This window comes from Toxorhynchites rutilus, chromosome 2, assembly GCF_029784135.1.
Source record: "Toxorhynchites rutilus septentrionalis strain SRP chromosome 2, ASM2978413v1, whole genome shotgun sequence".
Lineage (NCBI taxonomy): Eukaryota > Metazoa > Arthropoda > Insecta > Diptera > Culicidae > Toxorhynchites > Toxorhynchites rutilus.
This window is the reverse complement of record NC_073745.1, coordinates 207,312,448-207,334,511: the sequence shown is the minus strand read 5'-3', so window position 1 is coordinate 207,334,511 and position 22,064 is coordinate 207,312,448. Positions and strand designations below refer to the sequence as shown.

At 38.0% G+C, this 22,064-nt stretch overlaps 2 protein-coding genes and 1 long non-coding RNA gene across 3 annotated transcripts; 2 read left to right on the top strand and 1 right to left on the bottom strand.

Annotated features, from left to right (window-relative positions):
* Positions 1-547: 547 nt before the first annotated feature.
* On the top strand, positions 548-2,736 carry LOC129769550 (uncharacterized). Its single transcript, XR_008741906.1, has 3 exons — positions 548-1,025; positions 1,086-1,488; positions 1,551-2,736. It is a non-coding gene; the product is annotated as an uncharacterized LOC129769550 (long non-coding RNA).
* Positions 1,567-12,872, bottom strand: LOC129769549 (eukaryotic translation initiation factor eIF1). Its single transcript, XM_055771895.1, has 3 exons — positions 12,640-12,872; positions 11,338-11,495; positions 1,567-2,712 (listed from the first exon to the last, which is right to left on the bottom strand). The coding sequence occupies exons 1-3, from the start codon at positions 12,665-12,667 to the stop codon at positions 2,566-2,568; spliced, it is 333 nt and encodes a 110-aa protein (XP_055627870.1). The 5' UTR covers positions 12,668-12,872; the 3' UTR covers positions 1,567-2,565.
* A 209-nt stretch (positions 12,873-13,081) lies between these two features.
* LOC129766618 (uncharacterized) lies at positions 13,082-14,429 on the top strand. Its single transcript, XM_055767197.1, has 4 exons — positions 13,082-13,109; positions 13,503-13,796; positions 13,856-14,072; positions 14,375-14,429. Exons 1-4 carry the CDS (start codon positions 13,082-13,084, stop codon positions 14,427-14,429), a joined length of 594 nt encoding a protein of 197 aa, XP_055623172.1.
* Positions 14,430-22,064: the final 7,635 nt, after the last annotated feature.

The following is a 22,064-nucleotide window of genomic DNA, read 5'->3' as shown; positions in this document are numbered from 1 at the left end:
ATGTGAATACATAGTAGTTATAAGATAGGTTTAAGAATTGAATGTGATGAGTGTGAGTGAGAGTGTGAGTGTGAACATTATCAACATATCCTTATATCCCATCCTATTCCTGATAAAAATATTTCACCCTTCTAAACTCGAGTCTACCGCGAGTAATCGGTTTTCTTCCTTATTAACAATAGAATTAAGGAAAATTGATCATAGATATATAGATATAGTTAATATGTTTAGTTAAGAATTCAGCTCTTTTGAACTTATGTAACTGAGCCTGTAAAAATAAACGAATTAATAAAACATGAAAAAAAATTTCTGTATTAAAACTATGGAAAAATGTCATATGGTGAGTCAAATGTCTTTGATGTGATGAATAGAGTCTTTTTTTTTCAAAAACCTGTGAAATATTGTTATATCCAAAAAGTCTACAACAAAAATAAAAAGTGTTTTACAGATATGTCTGTAAATTTACAAACATATTTGTAAATCTGGCATCTCTGGTGGTCTGAGAATTTATTGCAAGAAATCGCTTGAAAGCATGCATGAATTTGTTTGAAAATGAAGTGAATTGAGTCCGCACCACTTAGTTTTGAGGCATCTCGCACAAATTGACAATATCATTCAGTTGTCAGTGCAAGTCGGTGCAATTTTTAGAGTGTAAAAAAAGTTCACTGTTTACATAAAAGCAATCTCGAATCGGTCCCACTTTTTTGCTTCAAGTTACTATCCCCTGGTGAAGTTCTTAAGTCGGGGTAGCCTAAAACTAGATCTTCGGTAATATTCACCTTCAAGAATATCGTTACCATCTCACGTCATTCGCGTGGGTAAAATAAAGGAGTATGTGTGTTGATTGATTGTTGTTGGACCTGTGGGAAAGCGCTTTTCGATTTTTCCTCAAATGTTCGTTTGGAGCGTTCCATCAGAGAAAGCTTCAATGTATCCTTGCTAAATTTGACACAGACAGACATACAGAGGGCTCGTGTAGCTCGTGTTACAGTAGTCTTGCAAGGTTCGCCCGCATATCACTTTCTGTAAATGAAACGGCTTGACCTGTGTAGATTAAATTAATCTAAGCGGTTTTTTCTTTGCAGCTCTCCAACCACCGTTCGGAGCAAAAGTAGTTATTAACATTTGAAATATTCCATAAGAAAGTAACATGTCTTCTGATTTGGCTCCCTCGATGTAAAGCACAGTCCTATGTCAAAAATCCAACTAATCGTTTTCTCGAAAATTCGCAAAAACTTGTTCAAAGTTCCAAACCAATCATGCTCTGAATTCACAAAAATCTAGACTGCATAAAAACATCGCAACTTTGCGAATTCCAAATTTGAAAAGCGCCTGAAAGTATGTAATTAATCTACACATTATTTTGCATATGTTCAGGCGCTTTGTTTGTTTGAAACTCACAAAGATTCGATGTTTTTATGCAGCTTTTCTTTTCTTTTTTTTTACGCTTTTCTGGACTGTGGATCACATGTCATTAGTCCGATATTCGTGAGAAATTTAATTTCATTGTAAATTGCCATCTTGCTTGACAGGTATGATTTTCTTTCTAGATACACTTCTAACAACTTCACCAACGTCTTCTCTCTGGAATATATTCATATGATTATGCAATAGCTACATTTTGTCTATTTGTGAGGAAATAACAAGCAAAACGATAAAACAGATAGGCGGACACTGTAGAGAAAACTAACATCAGCTAATCATTTTGAGTGATTGGAAAAAACTGTGCAAATTTTGTGCTGAATAGAACTATTACTGTAAAATGGATCAATGATGATTGTTTCAAGCCTTATTCTGCATGTTTATGTGTTCAATTTAGTCATTTTTGTTTACTTGTTGACCTACGACGAAAACCGAAGCAAGATGACGAAAGTGTTATTTCATGTCAAATATCAATTCATTCGAATCCGAAATAGCGTACTCCGCCGTACCCAATAAAGCCCCGGTTCCTAGCGGTTGTAGAACAGGTTTCAATAATTTCTCTTGAATGTGCATTGAGTATAACTATTATTTATTAAATTTGTTTTTTGCTACATAATCAGTATGATTATTTTTTTTTTGTTTCCACTATTGATTTGCTTTTATTAAACATTATTTCGTTCTATTTCATGGATTTAGAGTCACGCGGTGATTATTTTCTCTGTAATAAATTTAAAGCGATTTACATTTTTACTAGCTCATCTGTTTAACTCCCGTCTTCTCATTCTCGGCCATTGCGAAACCTTGGGTTCGCAAGCTAAACGACTTGTTATGAGGGGTTACTTTTATTACACATAAGAGTTTAAAAATATGAATATACTGAAGATAATTTGCAAACAGTTATTTTGTCTTAGCTGGCTGTAATGATGTTGTATCTGAATAGGTCCGTCATTTGAAAACTGGCGGTGCCTCCACGTTTTGCGTGTGTTGATCACTTCGTCCTTGTTGTCAATTATCAAAATGCACGCAGCGCAACGCAACGCACCGTATGTATAACGCACCCACCCACACACACGATTGCTTTTTGCTCACACACGTACAAACAATACAGCGCTGCCGACGACGCGGGAGGTTTCTTCCGCGCGCTTAGAAACCGTGCACCTTCAGCTGGTCAGGCTTAGCGAGGCCCGACTTGGTCAGCCACTGGCAAATGTTTTCACGCTGATCGCCCTGCAGCTGGAGGACCTCGCCGTACTCGGGGTGCTCAATTACAGTGCCATTGCATGCGAATTCCTGCAAATGGAAAACAAAATTAAGTTGAACAAAGTTGTCATTAACAAAGAAAATTGATGGATGTATTGAAATGCTTTGACACGTGACCAGTGTTGAAAAAAATCATCTTCGTTCAGCTCAAAAGCGTATATTTTCGGGCTAGGTTGCATCGAAAACCTATATACTCCAAACGAAAATCAAAATGACAGATCCAAGCAACCATTGAATATGAGCAAATGAACTTTTGTTCATCAATATGTTTTGATGTTTATTTTTCCACCCAATGTCATTTTCATCTTGATTATTCAGAATGCCAGAACAGAATTTCATTTTAACCAAATGAATATCAGCTGTTGTTTACTTTTAACCAGAGGTAGCTGTGTGCGGCTGGATTTTATGTAGGTCGGATTGTACTGATGCTTAAGTCCTTCCAAATCAACGCAGGCAACAAAAAGATTATGATGTGTTGTAATCCATTTGACCATCGAGTCTAGGAGCAATTGTTATTCAATTGCAATACGGTGTTTAGGGATCGTTCGCGATGCCGTTGTTACCGTCTCGCCAAACAAAATCCTGCGCGATTTCTTGCAAAGATCGTTTCATTGAGCTCTGTTCTCTAAATGATCCAGCCTGACTAATTTTATTTTATTTTTGAATTTTGGCTCAAAATCAATGCCAGAACGAATATCGTTTCGAATGTGAGAAATATCAATTTGTTGTTTTTGATATTCAAAGTATAAATAACAGCGAAGTTATGAACCCACTCAATGCCGCATTCATTCATTATAGCAAATTTGTTCATGTATCAGCGATATGAACAAAATGAACTCGTTTGTTATTGTCATCAATATGAGGGCAATGTGTTTCGAGCTGAAAAAAAAGTCATTTACACTGAAATAAAATCATATTCGTTACTCGTGAATATTTGTTGATATTCTAAGACACTGCACGTGACCCATTTTTTAAAAACTATAAAGTAAAAGATCAATTTCTCCGTCAAATGCTACCAGTCACATCTGTACAAATGGGTGGGCAGAAAAATCACTATTTCAGATACCCCCTCCCCCACCGTGGGTAAGCGTGGACATTCCTTCCACCCCTCCCCGTTGTCTTCATCCATTTCTGAAAAAAAATCAAATTGCGCTCAAATTCCATTTGTAGTATGTATATTTTTTATTTAGATTTTTTGTATTGATAACATTAGCGTTATTAAAAGTAGCGATTTGCTTTTTTTGCTAAATTCCGTTTACGTGTACGATGTTTTAATGATTTCTTGCTAAAATCCATTTCAAAATAAAAAATGTGAACCCAATCTCGGGCATTTTTAATTAAAACCGTATTGTGTTTTATAATTTTTAAATATCCAAATTGACGCTCAATCGCATAGACGTGAGTCTGATGCTGTTCATTTAGCTGAACTGCAGATTAATCTTATCAATGCCAAATATTTTTTCGTCTAAACACAATCACGTATTTCCGCTTCTACAGATTGGCACAAAACCGGTAGTGAAATGTTTGTGTTAGCAGATCTGTTATTCTTAGATTAAGTGCTAGAAAAGGAAATAATATACAATGGATGAACAAGTGATCTTTGATTGTGGAATCTTCATTAAAATTCGTATTTTTGAATTTCGAACAGCAGATGATAAAACACGCCATCTTCAGGCAAATTCACTGATTGGGCTAAAAGAACAATCTTGTTCTGGGACAACAAGAGAAAAAGGATCTATAACTTTTTGTAAACAAATTTTAGGTTGGGGAAAAAGTTGTTCATATTCTCGGTAGCTGGCTTTAGTGATCAATATCTCGCGTAACATCGATCATACAGTTTCAGGTATAGGCTCGTTGTTAAGGTCACACTAAAAAAAGTTCTTTTGCTGTTTTTTGTTTGTTCCATTCAGTTGTGAGTTACAGTGTGTTAACAATGAAGGTCAACAAAAAGAAAATTCGGTACATTTTGAACTTTTGCTTTTATAAATGTGAAAACGCAAGCCAGGCCGCTGAAATTGCGATTGGTGCGTCGGGTGTCGATACTGCAACAGTAAAATAAATGCAACTTAATTTATTTTTCAACATTTTCTTTATTTTTTATTTTTTTTTTATTTTTATTTTAGTGCAAAATACTAAATTGCGATCTCTACTGTCAACAAATGGACTGTTTGAAGCTAGCGATTGACCAGAAACGTTCAAAACTGGCTAACAGAAGACTGGTTTTGTGTTCCATCAGGATAACGCAAGGCCACGGATTTCCGAGAGCTTGATTGTATCCGCTATATAGTCCGAACCCGGCACCAATCTTTGCTTGCAAAATTTCTTTTGTGATAAGAAATTATTATGAAGAAAAGATTGTGAAAATCTGTTGCTAGAGTTTATCGCCAATTAGAATATATACATTAGGGTGCCAATGAAAATGGTCATCTCGAATTTCAAGAAGTTATCCCATAAAAAATGTTCAACAACTTGAAGAAACACCCTACGCAAAATATCAACTCAATCGGACTTAAGGGAGTATGGCGCAAAGCGGTCAAAGTTCGAGTTTTTTGAAAATCAAAAAATCACCCAAAGGAGGAGTAAAGGAAATCGATGGTTTCGAATTTTTTTTATGCCAAATGTCTTAAAATTGCATGAAAAGTCAAGATCTAGTGTCATTTCAAAAAAAAAAAATTGTTGTCAAAAATCGGCACTCTGGGACTTACGAAACAAAAAGTATGGTTTTGGGTGCCAATAAAAATAGTTATCTCGATTTTTCATTCGAAACTTGCTACGAAATGTTGTACGATAATATACCCTATGCAAAATATTAGCTCATTCGAACTTCATTTACTGGTGTCATAGACGTTATTATTTGTATTCTTGTTTTCAGACGAATCAAATTCATCCATTCGAACATTTGAAAATTGAACAATTCGAATGAAACGCCTATTCTAGTTTTCGTACGAACGAATGCAAGAACCAAAACAATATTTCTAGTGCAGCGAAAAAAAAAGTTTTTCAAATTGAATTTCAACAAAAAAAAATAAAATTTGAATTTTTCATAGAATACACTATTTATAATACTGAAAAAAAACTGCATAATCTCACACAGTAGACCTTAAATAAAGGGTGTGTCACATCAAATTGCATCACGGAAAAAACGCTGTAGAAATTCGCCCAGTAGACCGATCCTTTTGAAAATTTTAGACAGTAAAATAAAAACTGTTAAACAACTTTTGGCATTTTCTTTTTATTCATACTTCGAGCCCAAGCCCGTATGCTCGCACCTTCCTCTTTACCCCGTCCATAAGGTTCTGTACAACGTCAGGTTGTAGTTTTTTTTGAACAGAAATCCATTTTTTCTTGAAGTCCGCCTCCGATTTGACAACTTTTGGGTTCTTCCGGAGGGCCTGCTTCATAATCGCCCAATATTTCTCTATTGGGCGAAGCTCCGGCGCGTTGGGCGGGTTCATTTCCTTTGGCACCAAGGTGACCCCGTTGGCTTCGTACCACTCCAACACGTCCTTTGAATAGTGGCACGAAGCGGGATCCGGCCAGAAGATGGTCGGGCCCTCGTGCTGCTTCAATAGTGGTAGTAAGCGCTTCTGTAGGCACTCCTTAAGGTAAACCTGCCCGTTTACCGTGCCGGTCATCACGAAGGGGGCGCTCCGCTTTCCGCAAGAGCAGATCGCTTGCCACACCATGTACTTTTTGGCAAACTTGGATAGTTTCTGCTTGCGAATCTCCTCCGGAACGCTGAATTCGTCCTCTGCGGAGAAGAACAACAGGCCCGGCAGCTGACGAAAGTCCGCTTTGACGTAGGTTTCGTCGTCCATTACCAGGCAATGCGGCTTCGTCAGCATTTCGGTGTACAGCTTCCGGGCTCGCGTCTTCCCCACCATGTTTTGCCTCTTGTCGCGGTTAGGAGCCTTCTGAACCTTGTATGTACGCAGGCCCTCCCGCTGCTTGGTCCGCTGGACGAATGAACATGACAAATTCAGCTTATTGGCGACATCCCGGACCGAACTTCTCAGATCACGTCTAAACTGCTTAACTACGCGCTTGTGATCTTTTTCACTGACGGAGCATCCATTTTTGCCGTTCTTCACCTTCCGGTCGATGGCTAGGTTCTCGAAGTATCGTTTTAGTACTCTGCTGACCGTGGATTGGACGATTCCCAGCATCTTACCGATGTCCCGATGCGACAACTCCGGATTCTCGAAATGAGTGCACAGGATTAATTCACGACGCTCTTTTTCATTCGACGACATTTTTCCAAATTTACGAAAAATTGACAGTGAAGCATGGCCAACGTGATCTATACACTCTTATCTGATTATAAGCGAAAGCTGAAGATATAATTCCTAAAAATTAAATTTCTACAGCGTTTTTTTCGTGATGCAATTTGATGTGACACACCCTTTAGTACGCCTACAGTGAAAAACTTTTAAATTTGTTGCATTTTCAACGAATTCAAACAGGATTTTCTGCCGATGCTCTAAAATCGTGGTTCTTCTTCTTAAATGGCTCTAACGTTCCTAGAGGAACTTCGCCGTCTCAACGTAGTATTACTTGCGTCATTTTTATTAGTACTTAGTTGAGATTTCTATGCCAAATAACACGCCTTGAATGCATTCTGAGTGGCAAGCTCTAGAATACGCGTGAAAACAGTGCAAGCCGAAGGAAATTTCTTTGACGAAAAATTCCCCCGACTAGAACGGGAATCGCACCCGAACCCCCGGCATGTTAGGTGGGACGCTAACCATTCGGTCACGGGAGCACTAAAATCGTGGTTATGTTACATAAAAATGTCTCGTGGAGCAAATGGACAAGCGTTGCCAGGTGGACTCTATATATTTCGACTTTTCGAAGGCTTTCGACAAGGTGCCTCATGGTCTTGCCATTCGAAAGCATCTGGGACTTCCAAGCTGGATAACAGAATGGCTCAGTTCGTACCTGGCTGGAAGAGAAGCATTTGTGAAAATTGGAAACGCTCGCTCACGTATGTATAGCATCCCCTCAGGAGTTCCTCAAGGTAGTATTCTCGGCCCTCTCATTTTCATTTTATTTGTAAATGACCTCACCGGATGTCTGAAATCTGGAAAGCTATTGTACGCTGACGATCTTAAAATGTACAGGACAATTCACTCAGTTCTCGACTGTTGTGCTTTGCAAGCTGATATCGATGAGCTCACTAGATGGTGCTCAGCTAACGGAATGCAGTTGAACATAACGAAATGCAAATCAACTACTTTCACTCGCTGCCAAACTTCCATCAGTTTCAACTATAAAATCGCCTCTAATAACGTTGAACGCGTCAATTGCATCCGTGATCTCGGTGTCATCCTAGACAGCAAACTGAAGTTCGACGAGCATATCAGCACTACCGCCGCGAAAGGGTTCGCAGTACTAGGATTCATTCGCCGAAACTCACAAACATTTCAGGATCCATACACGCTGAAGACATTGTATTGTTCCCTAGTAAGGAGTATCGTCGAATATGCAAGCTGTGTGTGGTCTCCCTATCACGCAACGCAAATGTTACGCATTGAGAAAGTGCAGAAAAGCTTTATACGCTACGCGCTACGGGGTCTTCCCTGGAACGATCCGTCTAACCTCCCCGATTATGCAAGCCGCTGTAGACTGATCGATATTGAAACCCTACAGTCAAGGCAAACGAAAACCCAACGCCTGTTTGTGTTTGACATGTTGACCGGCAACATGGATTGTTCAGAGCTGATACAGAATGCACGAATCTACGCTTCATCTAGACGTCTCCGAGGCAGACAACTCCTAGCGATCCCTCCACGCAGGACCACCTACGGTCAAAACAGTCCTCTACTTAAATGTTTCCGTGAGTTTAATGTAGCGAATAATTGTTTTGATTTTAATATATCCAAAAATGTATTAAAAAATAGAATTAAGGAACTAGCCTAAGTAAACAGTCTGTAGGAATCTTTATATCCAAGACGGTGAAATAAATAAATAAATAAATTTAATATCGTACATTTTAGCAAAAAAAAAAAAATCGGAGTATTGCCAGATACCTTTAGAAGCGGTTGGTTAAGTAAAATATTGAAATTATATACCAAGTGCAACGAAACCAATATTTTCATCTTCTTATTATTATAATTTTTCGCTGTACAATTGCCCATGTTGCTGCAACCCGAAAGACACTCGCTCAAGGCCGAGGTGACATTGGATCGAAATACGCACGAAAATTTGATTGTACGATAACTCACGAAGAGAAACAAACAATTTCGTTCGCTAGAAGCTTGCGAATTCGAACGAAGCAAGGGGGAAGCAATGTATATACAATTCAATGTGGTTGTTTACTTTCACTATTGCATACAATTCGTACGGCCATATTTCAGCAGCCAATGTCACCGCGGCCTAAGATGTTCGTCACCTCATCATATACAGCAGGCATTCGTTAACTGGACTTATCTTGACCAGAGCATGCGTTAACTGGCTTATTGATATATAACTGTTAACGCAGACGTCATCTTCCATTTGAAGTATTGCCTTTGCTGTTTCGCAGCCCAGTTAACAAGCCAAATTCGATAATTAGGTTCATTTTCCGGCCCAATTAACGAACGATCATTGCATGACTTTCATCGTTGCTTTGATGAAATCTTGCATGAAATTTGAGTGATGCTCGAAATTTTTCATCTGATCACTACATCATGTTTACGTTCGAAAAAGGTCTTGTTCGAACGGATTCGTACGAAAACAAGAATGTGTTTTTCGAAATTGTTCGAAGGACTAACAGTTGCACCCATAACTATCACTCGGTCGATGCTATCGACTTGCTCGGATCTATAAATAGATTTCCTTCAGTCACTAAACTTTTTATTTTACACACCAATGAAAGCTGCCTGTGATACTACACTCTTCAAGTGGTGTTTTGAAAATGAAGGCGCAATGATTTCAAAACGAGAGTTCATTCCACTGATGCTAAACAAATCCTTAGAATCAATGCAAAATATAGACCAAATACAGATTAATGAATTTCTAAAGAGCGACCGGCACCCATGGAACGCCAAAGCCATTAGTTATAAAACTTAAGTGGCGTTTCGACCGCCTGTTAAAACTGTTCATAGGACAGGTAGACAATCTAAAAAAAATCTTTTTTTATTGCAAATTTGTGGAATTGTCGAAGGGAATTTAATGGTAATTTTCATATTTTCCCGAATGTCCATAATTTCTTTCCTGTTTGGGTGAAACTTCTCCAGTGTGAAGAATGTAATCATTTGACTACATTTGACTACACCACACAACCCGCACGCAACACAACACTACGAAATAAGCAGCAATGACTACAGGGTTCAATCTTTTCATCTGAACCCGCCGTCATTCAAACACTTTTCTACATCTTCAAGTGCGACAAGGCAAACGCATTCAGCTATGTATGTTTGTTTCCTGCCATGGATAGGGATTTGCAAATCAATTTTATTGTGTTCAAGTGGAGAGAAGACTCTTTTGCGTTCAAAATCAAATTACTCTCGCGAAGCAGTACCGTTTTGAGTGACAAGACACTGTTTAATGGTGAATAAAGTTTAAGTGTTCGGAATTAGAGACAAAACGGTACATTTACTCGATCATATTAAGTGGGGGAAAAAATCCAATATTTGGATGTCGATAAAACACAAAATCGCCCAGCTGCTGAAGATCGACCATAAAACAGCTCGATGTTTGGGTGCCACACCAATTAACACAAAAAAAAATCTGGATCGATTTTTCATTCGCGAAACCTTGGCAAAACGGAATGATATCGAACCATTTTTAAAAAGGATGACAATATTGTGTCAAAAAGACTGTGGTGAAGCAGCTCAAACGGTGGCCAAACCAAGACTTACGGGCAGGAAGGTTCTGCTGTGTATCTGGTGGGACTTGAAAACAATGATTTATTATGAGATACTTCAGCGTGGTTAAAGACTAAATTCAGATCTCTAATAGCAAGATAAAAGTGATAAAAGATTGGAATCAAGAGAAGAATGTGAAAATCGGTTACTAGAGTTTTTCGCCAATAAAGACCAAGACTTCTATGGGAGAAGCATTATGATGCTACCTTCAAAATGGCAACAAATTCTACAACAAAATGGTGTATACTAGAGCCAAATCGGACAATCCGAAACATCTCAAATAAAGTTTTAAATTCCTGCAAAAATAAAGGATTTCTTCTTCCCCACCCTAATATATGCACCGTTTTTTCCACAATAATATTCATGATACATGAAAATTCCATCTGCTAAGTATATGTGTTGCAGCTCAACATTTTTCTCAATAAATACAAAGTACTCGAGGTGAACGGAAGGCTTGAATATTTCATTTCAGCAGATTTCATTCATTTTTGATTACATACGCGAATGCTTCAATTAAAAAAAAAATAACGTGTCCACGTGGATATTACCCCTCACCCCTCACCGTGTATCCTGGCGTGGACATTCTCGTAACCCCTAAAATTGTCCACGTAGTTATGTGGACAGACTCTCATTCAGTTTTAATAGTCATAGATTTAAGCCTCTTCAAAACAAAATTATTAATTCTCGGCCTGTGAGACCGTATGCGCGAGTATAGGAAGTTTAAACACAACAATGTTTGTCTCGTTTAAGAAAAGGTCACACTCATGCTGAATACCTGGAATTGATTATCATCACAAATTTCACCTACCTTCTTACATGCTCGCACAATCTTCTTCAGGTCATACTCCGCCGAAAGTCCCTGGACAGTGGTTAACGTTTTGCGACCATTTCTTTGTTGGATTCTTATGTGCACGAGTCCGTCTTGTACATCATCATCAGCACCCTTTATTGCATCCGCAAATGGGTCTATGAAAAGAAAGAAACGACAAATAGATAAAACGGAATCGGAAAAAAAAGTATCGTATGTACAGTATCGCAACAACGAACAGCGTGCGCTGGTTAGGGATTGTTTTTGCGACTTAAAGTGTAGACAGCCTTGTTTACTTGTCCGTCCTGCTACCGAGTCTCATTGTAGTTGAAACAAAAACAAACAGGAGGGAAAACAAGAAAGCTGACTTGCACGCAACCGGTATAGGATTGCTTACTCGATCGTTTCAAGATCACATTTGTATGCCTGACTACATATTAGTCATTCATATGTGAGCAGACGAATGGAAATGAGTAATACAACACGCCGAGATCATCGTAATTTACTACCTGATGATACAGCAGTAGGAAGCCACACGGACAAGAAAATGAAAACTGAACCGTTGTTCGATAATTGTTTCTATTCAAGGAAAAAGCAAGGTTGACTGCAACGTTTGCAGCAATGAAGTTTTTTCCTTGTTTCCATCTGCTTCGATCTTCCAAGATTTAGATTCTAATCGACCTTCACGGTAAATTAATTGGTTTTATACACCTCTTTCACCGATGAATTTTTGTCACGAATGTGCATTTTTCATAATAAATTCATACCATCGATGTTGATACAAATGAACTAATCAATCAAAAATTACATTCAAAATTTCACAACCCCTCGGTTGAAATTGTTGGTAAACGTGGAAGAAAGCGTACGGAACAGGAAACGGAATGGGTCATTGTTCTCTTCGAGCCATTTTGACCCAATAATGCGTAGATTTCTAAAATGCACCGCATTATCAATCGATAATGGTAACTAGAGAACATTCTGTGCATTTGATATTTCCTAGAGAAAAAAAAACCTTTTTGATAACAGCGAGATTTTTTTGGAACAACAGATATTTTGCGCTCACAGTCTGTTTAATCTTTCTCATTTTATGATAAACGCACCAAACGAATTCCGAAAATTCACCAATTTCTCTTTTATCAGAGCCTGTGTTAATCCTACATCCAATCAGTCCATTCGATTGAGGCAATTGTCGAACGTCGCCATCTTGGAATTTCGTAATTTACTGTAACACCAGCCAGCATTAATCATGCTGCATGTCGATTCGACCGATTTCAACTATGGAAGAAATGAAAGGGTACTTACCGAATGTATTTAGATTCTGGATGGACATACGATAAACAAAATTGACACGGAGAGGAAAACTAAGCTCTGCCTTTGCTGCAGATGTTCGCGTGGTTTCTATTTGACTTGTCACTGGTTTGGATCCGTCCCGCAGAGATTATGGACAGGCCGTGATTTTTTTCGGGTGTATAAAAATACTAACGAAATATGACTTCTTGCTGCTCTGAGTGTTCGAGGTTTAGTGACGAATGTTCAGTAAATCCAACATGATGTAAGGTCGAGCAATAATCATGGTATGTCTCACTCACACTGTTGCAGGGGTGACGTCATTTCATTCGTTCATTTCGTGTTGATAAAAGTGTGCAAGAGTGAGTTTTTCTTCACTAATACACACGAAAAGTTATAATTTGTTACCTGTAAAACCATTCAGTACCCAGCACAATTTCACGATGTACTATTGAAGATGGGAATATTTGTGGTTCCAAAACAAGGTATTCTAGTCCAAGGCGTTATACTATAGGTGGACCGCAATGTCAAAATTGCTGTTCGGCCAATGCTCGTGAAAAAACAAATTTGTTTACAAAACAAATCATATCTTTTGGTGACAAATGCATTCGTTGGCAAAATAGCGGCTCGCGCTTTACTGTAGGCAGGTAATTTTCTGGATTTTTTCGCATAACAATTTCTCATAATTGCTTCTACTTTTTCAGATATCTACAATCAGCGGTCGAATTAAAAACAGTGCAGAAGGATGTTTTGAGTATATTTAACCTTCTAGCCGCGCAATCAATGTTTTTCTTTCCAAGCAATCAGCGTTTTAATCGTATGTGGTTATATTGAGCATTTAAAAGAGAGTGTTAATTTTTTTTTTGTTTTATCACCAGGGCAAAAGCATGAAATACAATCGTACGTGGTACGAATTTATCGGCACAATCTGATCAAGGACGGAGGCATCATAAAACGGAAACTACGCGAGAAACTTTTCGAAGAGATAAAACTGCGCCGCAACACTCGTGTCAAAATGGACGAGTTGGGCTGGGTGCTGATGAACCACGATTTGATAACACGTAATGAGCCAATCCAACAGCATGCCAATGGTAATCGACCAAATCATTTTAAATTGAACATGGAGCGGTTGCGAAACCTACTGGAGCAGCAAGAACAGAACAATCACGCTGGTAGGTCGGTTTGATATATTTATTCCGCTAAAGAATGATTATATTTGTTGATTTTTCAGAGTTGACTTCCAAAAAGCAAAACAAATTCCTGCGTATGCTGGATGCAATTTTACAAAACGACAAAGTTTTGAAGGAAATTAAAGAGATGGTAGTGACGAATCGACTTATATCGGAAATTCGTTATGTGACTACGGTGGAACGTATGCTGAAACACAATTTGGACCCCTCTGTGCGCTGCTGTTTTGTATGCCGAGAGTATTTCCGCACTGCCGATGAGTATACCAGTCATTTCGAAAAAATGGATCGATTTCAGACTAGTCAAAAGTTCAACGTTCTACATCACTACAATGCCCTTAATCCGGTGACAATATTCACGATTTGCAACGTATACCACACAGCCCTAATAAAAAAAAACAAGAAAAGACGGGTCTAATATTTTACAATAAAGAACAAATCTACCACTTTCCACGAAAATCGGAGAACCACTATATCGTTCGACATGGAATGGCTGATATATATAAGGCAGAAAAAAGGTTTAACTTTGGAATTCAACATCCTATATTTCCTCATACCATTAGGTTCATGGCGCATTTGATGTCGGTCATCGTAGCTGCTGCTATGGAAATGACGTGAGCATATACCTTGATTTTTCTGAGGTTTCTAATCCTTCGATTGGCCACAGAAAAGTATCCATTTATGAAGTTTATCTCCATCTCGGAGAAAAGTGTGGTAAACAATCCGGGTTATTTTTCGTTATGAGAACCTTGTTTCCACATCCTTTTACTGCACAATAATGTGCGATTCACATAGCACGTTACGGAGAAGAACGTCTACGTTCCGTCAACGTCTCCACCAATTCACACATGCAGTCAATGCTTCCACCAGCACCGTCATGTCAAATGCCAAACGAATGATTCAATTAATTTTATTCATGGTGTCGCCACCTACAACAATTTTGAATTGCAATGCACTCTTTCAAATCAGCATGCCTAAAATCAGTTTCGAATTTTGGAAAATTCAATGAGAATCATTGAATTCCATTATTTAAATGCTTAAACCCCGTAGTCCGACTCTTATTCAACAATAATAATAAATAGAATAATTCTCTCAACTAGTCGCGAATGATTTTCACTCCGAAATTTGAAGCTGAGAGATATGTTGGCATAAAAAGTACAGTAAGTTACTTATAATGCGATATGCTGAGGCACCACTCAGTGTCGCATTGGAGTCGATTTTGACCAGTAATTGGACTTTCGCGACTGGTGGCGACTTTCAATGTGGGGCCATAATTTGGGACCCGAAATCAATATTTACAAAAATGTCCAATTAGAGGTAAAAATGTCTAATTAAACGTGTTGCATCACAGATCGGTTAAATTAGCTTAATGTCGATTTAGATGTAAATTACTGTACAACCAAATCAAAACAAAAGCCGAGACACAAAGCCCAGACAAAAACCAAACGAGCCGTCCGTCTCCGTCAATTATTCTTTTCTACAAATCCTGCCGGTCGTTTTCGTTGAACGTATGCTGACGGGTCGTTACGTTGCTGGTGTATGTGAATGTTTTCATGGGAATTGCATGGTAGAATCATTGACGTATCGTGACGTGATGGGACGTGAACGTGACGTGTATGTTGTATGTGAATCGCACTTAATACGGCATCTGAAGTAAATACAATATTCACAATATAATTTTGGCATGATAGAGAACCGCGAGATGAACGATTATCTGTGGAGGAGTTGGACAACAGATTTCTTAGACTTATAGCACTTTTATCACACTCACAAGCTCATCAAATCCTCACTGTCCCCCAAAAATAATGAATAATATATAATTTTTTTTCCCAAAATATATATTTTATTAAGGCACATATGGCGTTAGCCTGACGGGGCCGGGAGTCCAATATTTTGACAATTTTTGTCTTACAACTATGTTAGTAATATGTAACCGATTACTCGCGGTTGGCTTGAGGTTAGTATTACAAAGATCTCATAATTGAGATGTTGCAGTCTCCAGTACTATGTATGTGTGGCCGACACGGGATACTTCCTATTGGAGTATAACTGACCATTGATCAGCGACGCCCCCCTAGTCTGTACCTCATATCAATCGTGGTGCGTCTCTCTTGACTCGAGGAATCCAGGGTAGAATGGTCACTGGGCGGTACAATCTTCAGCTCGTGTAGAGTTGCCATGAGCGGTACAACCTTTGGCTCTTGCTGAATGATCAGTGGCCTGCACAACCTTCGACCTGTGTATCTGTAAAGAGTATGTGTATGTTTAATTACATTACATGGAGCGGTTATAATATATAATATAAATACCTTATTGCAGCTATAGTACACTATTTTTCACGAATATATATTTGTTTATTTCTTCCTTCAGTTGTTTTCCTCAGCGAGTTGATATGAAACCATAACCACACAACCAAACAAAAAGTAAATAATTCAGAAAGCTACGTCTCGCTACTCGTCTCACGTATTGTCATGAAAGTGTCAAGAACACCTAGCTTAGCATCTTGTTCTAGTCTAGTATACGACACTGCCTATTCCAACCAGAGGTTAGACATCAATTGAATATAGGCTACCCAAAATCGAAATCAATAAGGCGTCATTTGTTTACTAACATATCATTTGCGAGGATTGAAATCGTTGGAATCACGGAGATAGTAAAAATAAAGACAAATGCGCTGCTTTATTTCTAACTGCATGAGTGATTTTCATATTTCGGTTTTACATGGAGGTGTTCACATTTACCATGAAGTTTAAAGTTAGCCACTATTCGACTATATAACCGGGCCGAGTTGTAAACAACAGTAATTGACAGAACCAAAATGTCAGTGAACCGCAGCAATATTGGGTACACTTGCAATATAAGGGATTTGACGTTTTAAGTGCGATTCACATACAACATACACGTCACGTTCACGTCCCGTCACGTCACGATACGTCAATGATTCTACCATGCAATTCTCATGAAAACATTCACATACACCAGCAACGTAACGACCCGTCAGCATACGTTCAACGAAAACGACCGGCAGGGTTTGTAGAAAAGAATAATTCACGGAGACGGACGGCTCGTTTGGTTTTTGTCTGGGCTTTGTGTCTCGGCTTTTGTGTTGATTTCGTTATACAGTAATTAACATCTACATCGACATAAGGCTAATTGAACAGATCTGTGATGCAACACGTTTAATTAGACATTTTTACCTCTAGTTGGACATTTTTGTAAACATTGAGTTCGGGGCCCAAATTATGGCCCCACATTGAAAGTCGCCACCAGTCGCAAATGTCCAATTACTGGTCAAAACCGACTCCAATGCGACACTGAGTGGTGCCTCAGCATATCGCTTTATAAGTAACTAACTGTACTTTTTATGCCAACATATCTCTTAGCTCCAAATTTCGGAGTGAAAATCATTCGCGATTAGTTGAAAGAATTATTCTATTTATTATTGTTATTGCATAAGAGTCGGACTACGGGGTTGAGGCATTTAAATAATTGAATTCAATGATTCACATTGAATTTTTCAAAATTTAGAACTGATTCTAGGCATGCTGATTTGAAAGAGGGGATTGCAATTTAAAATTGTTGTAGGTGGCGACACCATGAATAAAATTAAATAAATCATTCGTTTGGCATTTGACGTGACGGTGCTGGTGGAAGCATTGACTGCATGTGTGAATTGGTGGAGACGTTGACGGAACGTAGACGTTCTTCTCCGTAATGTGCTATGTGAATCGCACATTAGTCATACTCCTGATTCCAACGTTTGTCCGGGGTAAGGCGCCTAGAAGTCTATCCTAAGGTGGGCCAACTTGCTAAAACCACTCTTCAGCCATCTTGGAAGTCTACTGTGTTTGGTTTGTAAACAATACACATTACGCTTGTACCCAAGCTCGCCAGTCTGTCTCTTTCACACTTCAAGGAAATAATTCCCCTTCTGCTTTCTTCCGTACTGTTTTCATATACCGCTCCCCTAACCAACTTAGTGACGAAACGGCCTCATCTTAGCATACAGTGACTCAAATCCGTAATCGTACTCCACCATGCAGATCTTTTTTCCCATCTTTTGAGAGTCGAAAACAAGCTTTTGGAACATTCTATTTAGATAAAATTATAGTGTCATATGAGAGTTAAAAGGTATGCTATCTGTTTTCAGAATAATGGTTTTTATTTCTCTAAAAATGGCGAATGTATTTGCTAATGTATGAAAATTGACTCAAACTCATATTCGTACGCTGGTGTTGAAACCTCTACTCGATTTCGAAGGCGTTGGCCAATTTCCTAATTCCATCATTATTATGGTATCCCTTGTTCATTGCAACCATCTTTAGCCGTCTTTAACCTTATCTACGAGTTTTATTTTGTGTATTATGAAGGTATATTTATCATTTTTTCATATGGTGGTTTTAAAAATCGTTATTTTTAGAAATTTAATGGTTTCTTAATTTCCTACACAGATAACTTCCTTAGTTTTTTACTGAGTTTGATGTCGGAAGATTATGGAGGAATATCAATAACTTTTGAGTAATTGTAATGTAACCATGTGCGAACTTCATATGTCTTGAGCTCTGAGTCGTTGTCTTGGAAACACTTGAATCCTCGATTCAATCCCATTTTGTTGACACTTTGCTTTATATTTTCCTTCAGGATGATCGAGTAAACATTCTGACCCAATACACCATCGATGAAAACCAAATTCCTCATACATGCACCCTCATATCATCCCTCCCCCACCGCCATGTTTAAACATTGCTTTTAGATTTTTTTACGTTTAATTCATCGTTAGCTTCTTCCATACGAAACAATAACCATCGGAGTCAAAAATATCAAATTAGAGCCCATCTATGGAAATAATATCTTACCAGTAAGACGTTGATGTGTTTCATGCTGTTTGGAATAATCAAATTGGAGTTACTGATCTTTTTTTGCTGAGAAACGGTTTGCCCCTCTGTGCTCGGGCATTCAAGCTGCCCTTCCTAGGCACATTACAAACTTTTTGTTTGCGCAATTTGGTTTTTTATCGATGGTGTAATGGATCAGAATGTTTACTTGAACATCTTAAAGGTGTATTATGTAGCAAAGTGTGAACAAAATGAGATGGAATCAAGGATTCAAGTTTTGCCAAGCCAATGACCCAGAGCTCAAGACATATGAAGTTCGCACATGGTTACATTACAATTACTCAAAAGTTATTGATATTCCTCCACAATCTTCCGACATCAATCCCAGTAAGAAACTAAGGAAGTTATCTGTGTAGGAAATTAAGAAACTATTAAATTTCTAAAAATAACGACTTCAAAAACCACCATATGAAAAAATTGATAAATATACCTTCCGAATACACAAAAAAACATCGCAGATAAGGCTAAATACAGCTAAAGATAGTTGAAATGAACAAGGGATACCATAATAATGATGGGATGAGGAAATTGCCCAACGCCTTCGAAATCGAGTAGAGATTTCAACCAGCGTACGAATATGAGTTTGAGTCAATTTTCATACATTAGCACATACATTCGCCATTTTTAGAGAAATAAAAACCATTATTCTGAAAACACATAGCAAACCTTTTAACTCTCATATGACACTATAATTTTATCTAAATAGAATGTTCCGAAAGCTTGTTTTCGACATTCAAAAGAAGGGAATAGAGATCTGCATGGAGGAGTACGATTACGAATTTGAGTCACTGTATACTTCTAGGCGCCTTGGTCCGGAGCTAAGCCAAGACATGAAAACTGGCATTTTACTCTCCTATTTTCATATATTTTTGGTAATCCTTTAGAATTGTCCAATCAGCAGCTGGTATACAGTAATTTGCCTCTAATTGTAATTGTAAATGTACCCTTAGAAAAATCCTCGGTCGAAAACTACTAAATACATTTGGTAATGCAAAATTAGTAGAATGTACAAATTTTTTGTACATATTGTCAACAAACCCGCATCCCTACCAGAGATTAGTATATTTTACTCGATAACATTAGTAAGCTTGGATATTGTCATATCTGAAAATTGGTGAGAAAAGCGCGTATTAACCATTTTCATTGTTCCCATAAGGCAATACGGAGGTATAAGGGGCTGTCCACATACCACGTGGACAACTTTAGGGGGGGGTAGGGGTTACGAAAATGTCCACGCTTGTCCACGGTAAGGGAGGAGGGGGTTTTGATATTGTCCACGTGGAAACGTTAAGTATTTTTTAAAGTAGAACATTCAAGTTAGAAGTCAAAATTGAATGAGATCTGTTTTGTATTTACACGATTTTTTGAACTTCACGCCCGCCCTGAGTGCTCAGTATTCATCAATAAAAATACTGAACTGCCTGAGAGTGCTGCTCGGTCAAACATCCATATTTTTTCATATGACTGAACCTCTTTCCTGAAATGAATATTCTGAAGGTAACGCACATGAACTAGGATCCAATTTATTCCAACCGGTAATAGAGGGCATGGGGCAATGCATGGACTACATATTAACCCATATTACGGAACCCGATCGGATTTGACAAATCGCAATCCGAACGAAATAAACTTTTGCATTCTGCATTTCAAGGTTACAATATTTGTACAATCCGATAGGATTTGATTCGATCAGATTAAGGGGGATAGAGACACGAATTTCGGACGTTTGTTCGAGGTCCGAAAAAGTAAAACAAAGAATATTTTTACCATCCATTATATCACTATTTGTTATATCAATAAAACAAAAATTGAACGGAAAAATATATATCCATAATTAGAAGCTGATCGAGTGAGGGGGTGCAAAAAAAAGTTGTGCCATGGCGTACAAGATTCCAGCACTTCTGGATCTCTGAAACAAACAAATCGAACAGATTCTGAATCAGTAAAGATGCCACTATCGTATGAACCTCGGACAAGTCAAAAACGTGTTTTTTTCATAAAATGGCGGAAATTTGAACTGATTCTGAATCAGTAAAGATGCCACTATCGTATGAACCTCGGACAAGTCAAAAATATGTTTTTTGATAAAATGGCGGAAATTTGAAGGAAAAAAATGCTGTTAAAAACTTTTTTTTTCAAGTTTCTTGTTTTTTTTAAATAATAAAGTTACGAAATTATGATTTTTTATAGGTTCATGCGATAGAAAGATACATTCTTCTTCTTCTTCTTCAATGGCACGAACTTCGCCGTCTCAACGTAGTATTACTTGCGTCATTTTTATTAGTACTTAGTTGAGATTTCTATGCCAAATAACACGCCTTGAATGCATTCTGAGTGGTAAGCTCTACAATACGCGTGATCACAGTGCAAGTTGCAAGAAGGATACATACAGATTGTATTCATATAAACATAGATCGGATAAGTAGAACTTGAGATATCGTGTAAACCAGTTTGAAAAACATATTTCGAGAAAAACGCGTTTGTAGTTAATTCTTATGGCCGTACTAGATAAGATATCGCATCACTAAAATGGCTATAGCTTGGTAAATAATGAGATTTTCAAAAAGTCTCTTCTATGGTATATTCTTAAATGTCTGAATTAGAGAAATATGAAGAAAAAAAAAAGATTTTTTTTTTTAAATTTTTAGACTAGAATACCCTCTTAAAGAACGCAACATTGTGCTAATTTCAAATTCGACCGGATTCAGGAATAAGGGTTTATTTTACCGAAAAACACTTGAAGGGACTTATCTCAATCTGCGATTTGTTTCATAAACGCGACGAAAATACATACTTGTAGCGAATTGTAAAGGGCAAATCATTTACAAGGATGTTGAGTTAAATAAAATCTTGGCAAGTGAATGGAACTCCGAAGCAGGTTTTCGCTTGAAGAAAGTTATGGCTGGGTCTGGTAGGACTGGAAGAAAATCTGTATCCTGAGCTTTTACCTACTGCTGTTTCGATGAATTCCAACTCAACTACTTCAACTAGTTTCGATGAATTCCAACAAGTACTGCTAGCAGCTGAACGTATGAAAATCAACGATCCAGAACGCTTCTAGGGCACTTCTAAAACTCCACCCGCCTTACACACCAGACATTGCATCTTCATATTATTAACTGTTAAGATTCTTGTAAGAACTTCAACATACTGTATAGCATAAGTTCTGAGAGGATGGAATTCTCAAGTTGCATGAAGGATGCTGAAATATTCAGGAAAAAACGGTGCATCTATGATCGAAAAGATGTATGCCTACAAAAATATGCTTTGGGTTTTTTCCTTAGATTCGGCATGAATTTTTATGGACAATATTCAACATGATTTAACAATTAAGGGTTGTAGGTCAACGGAATCATCG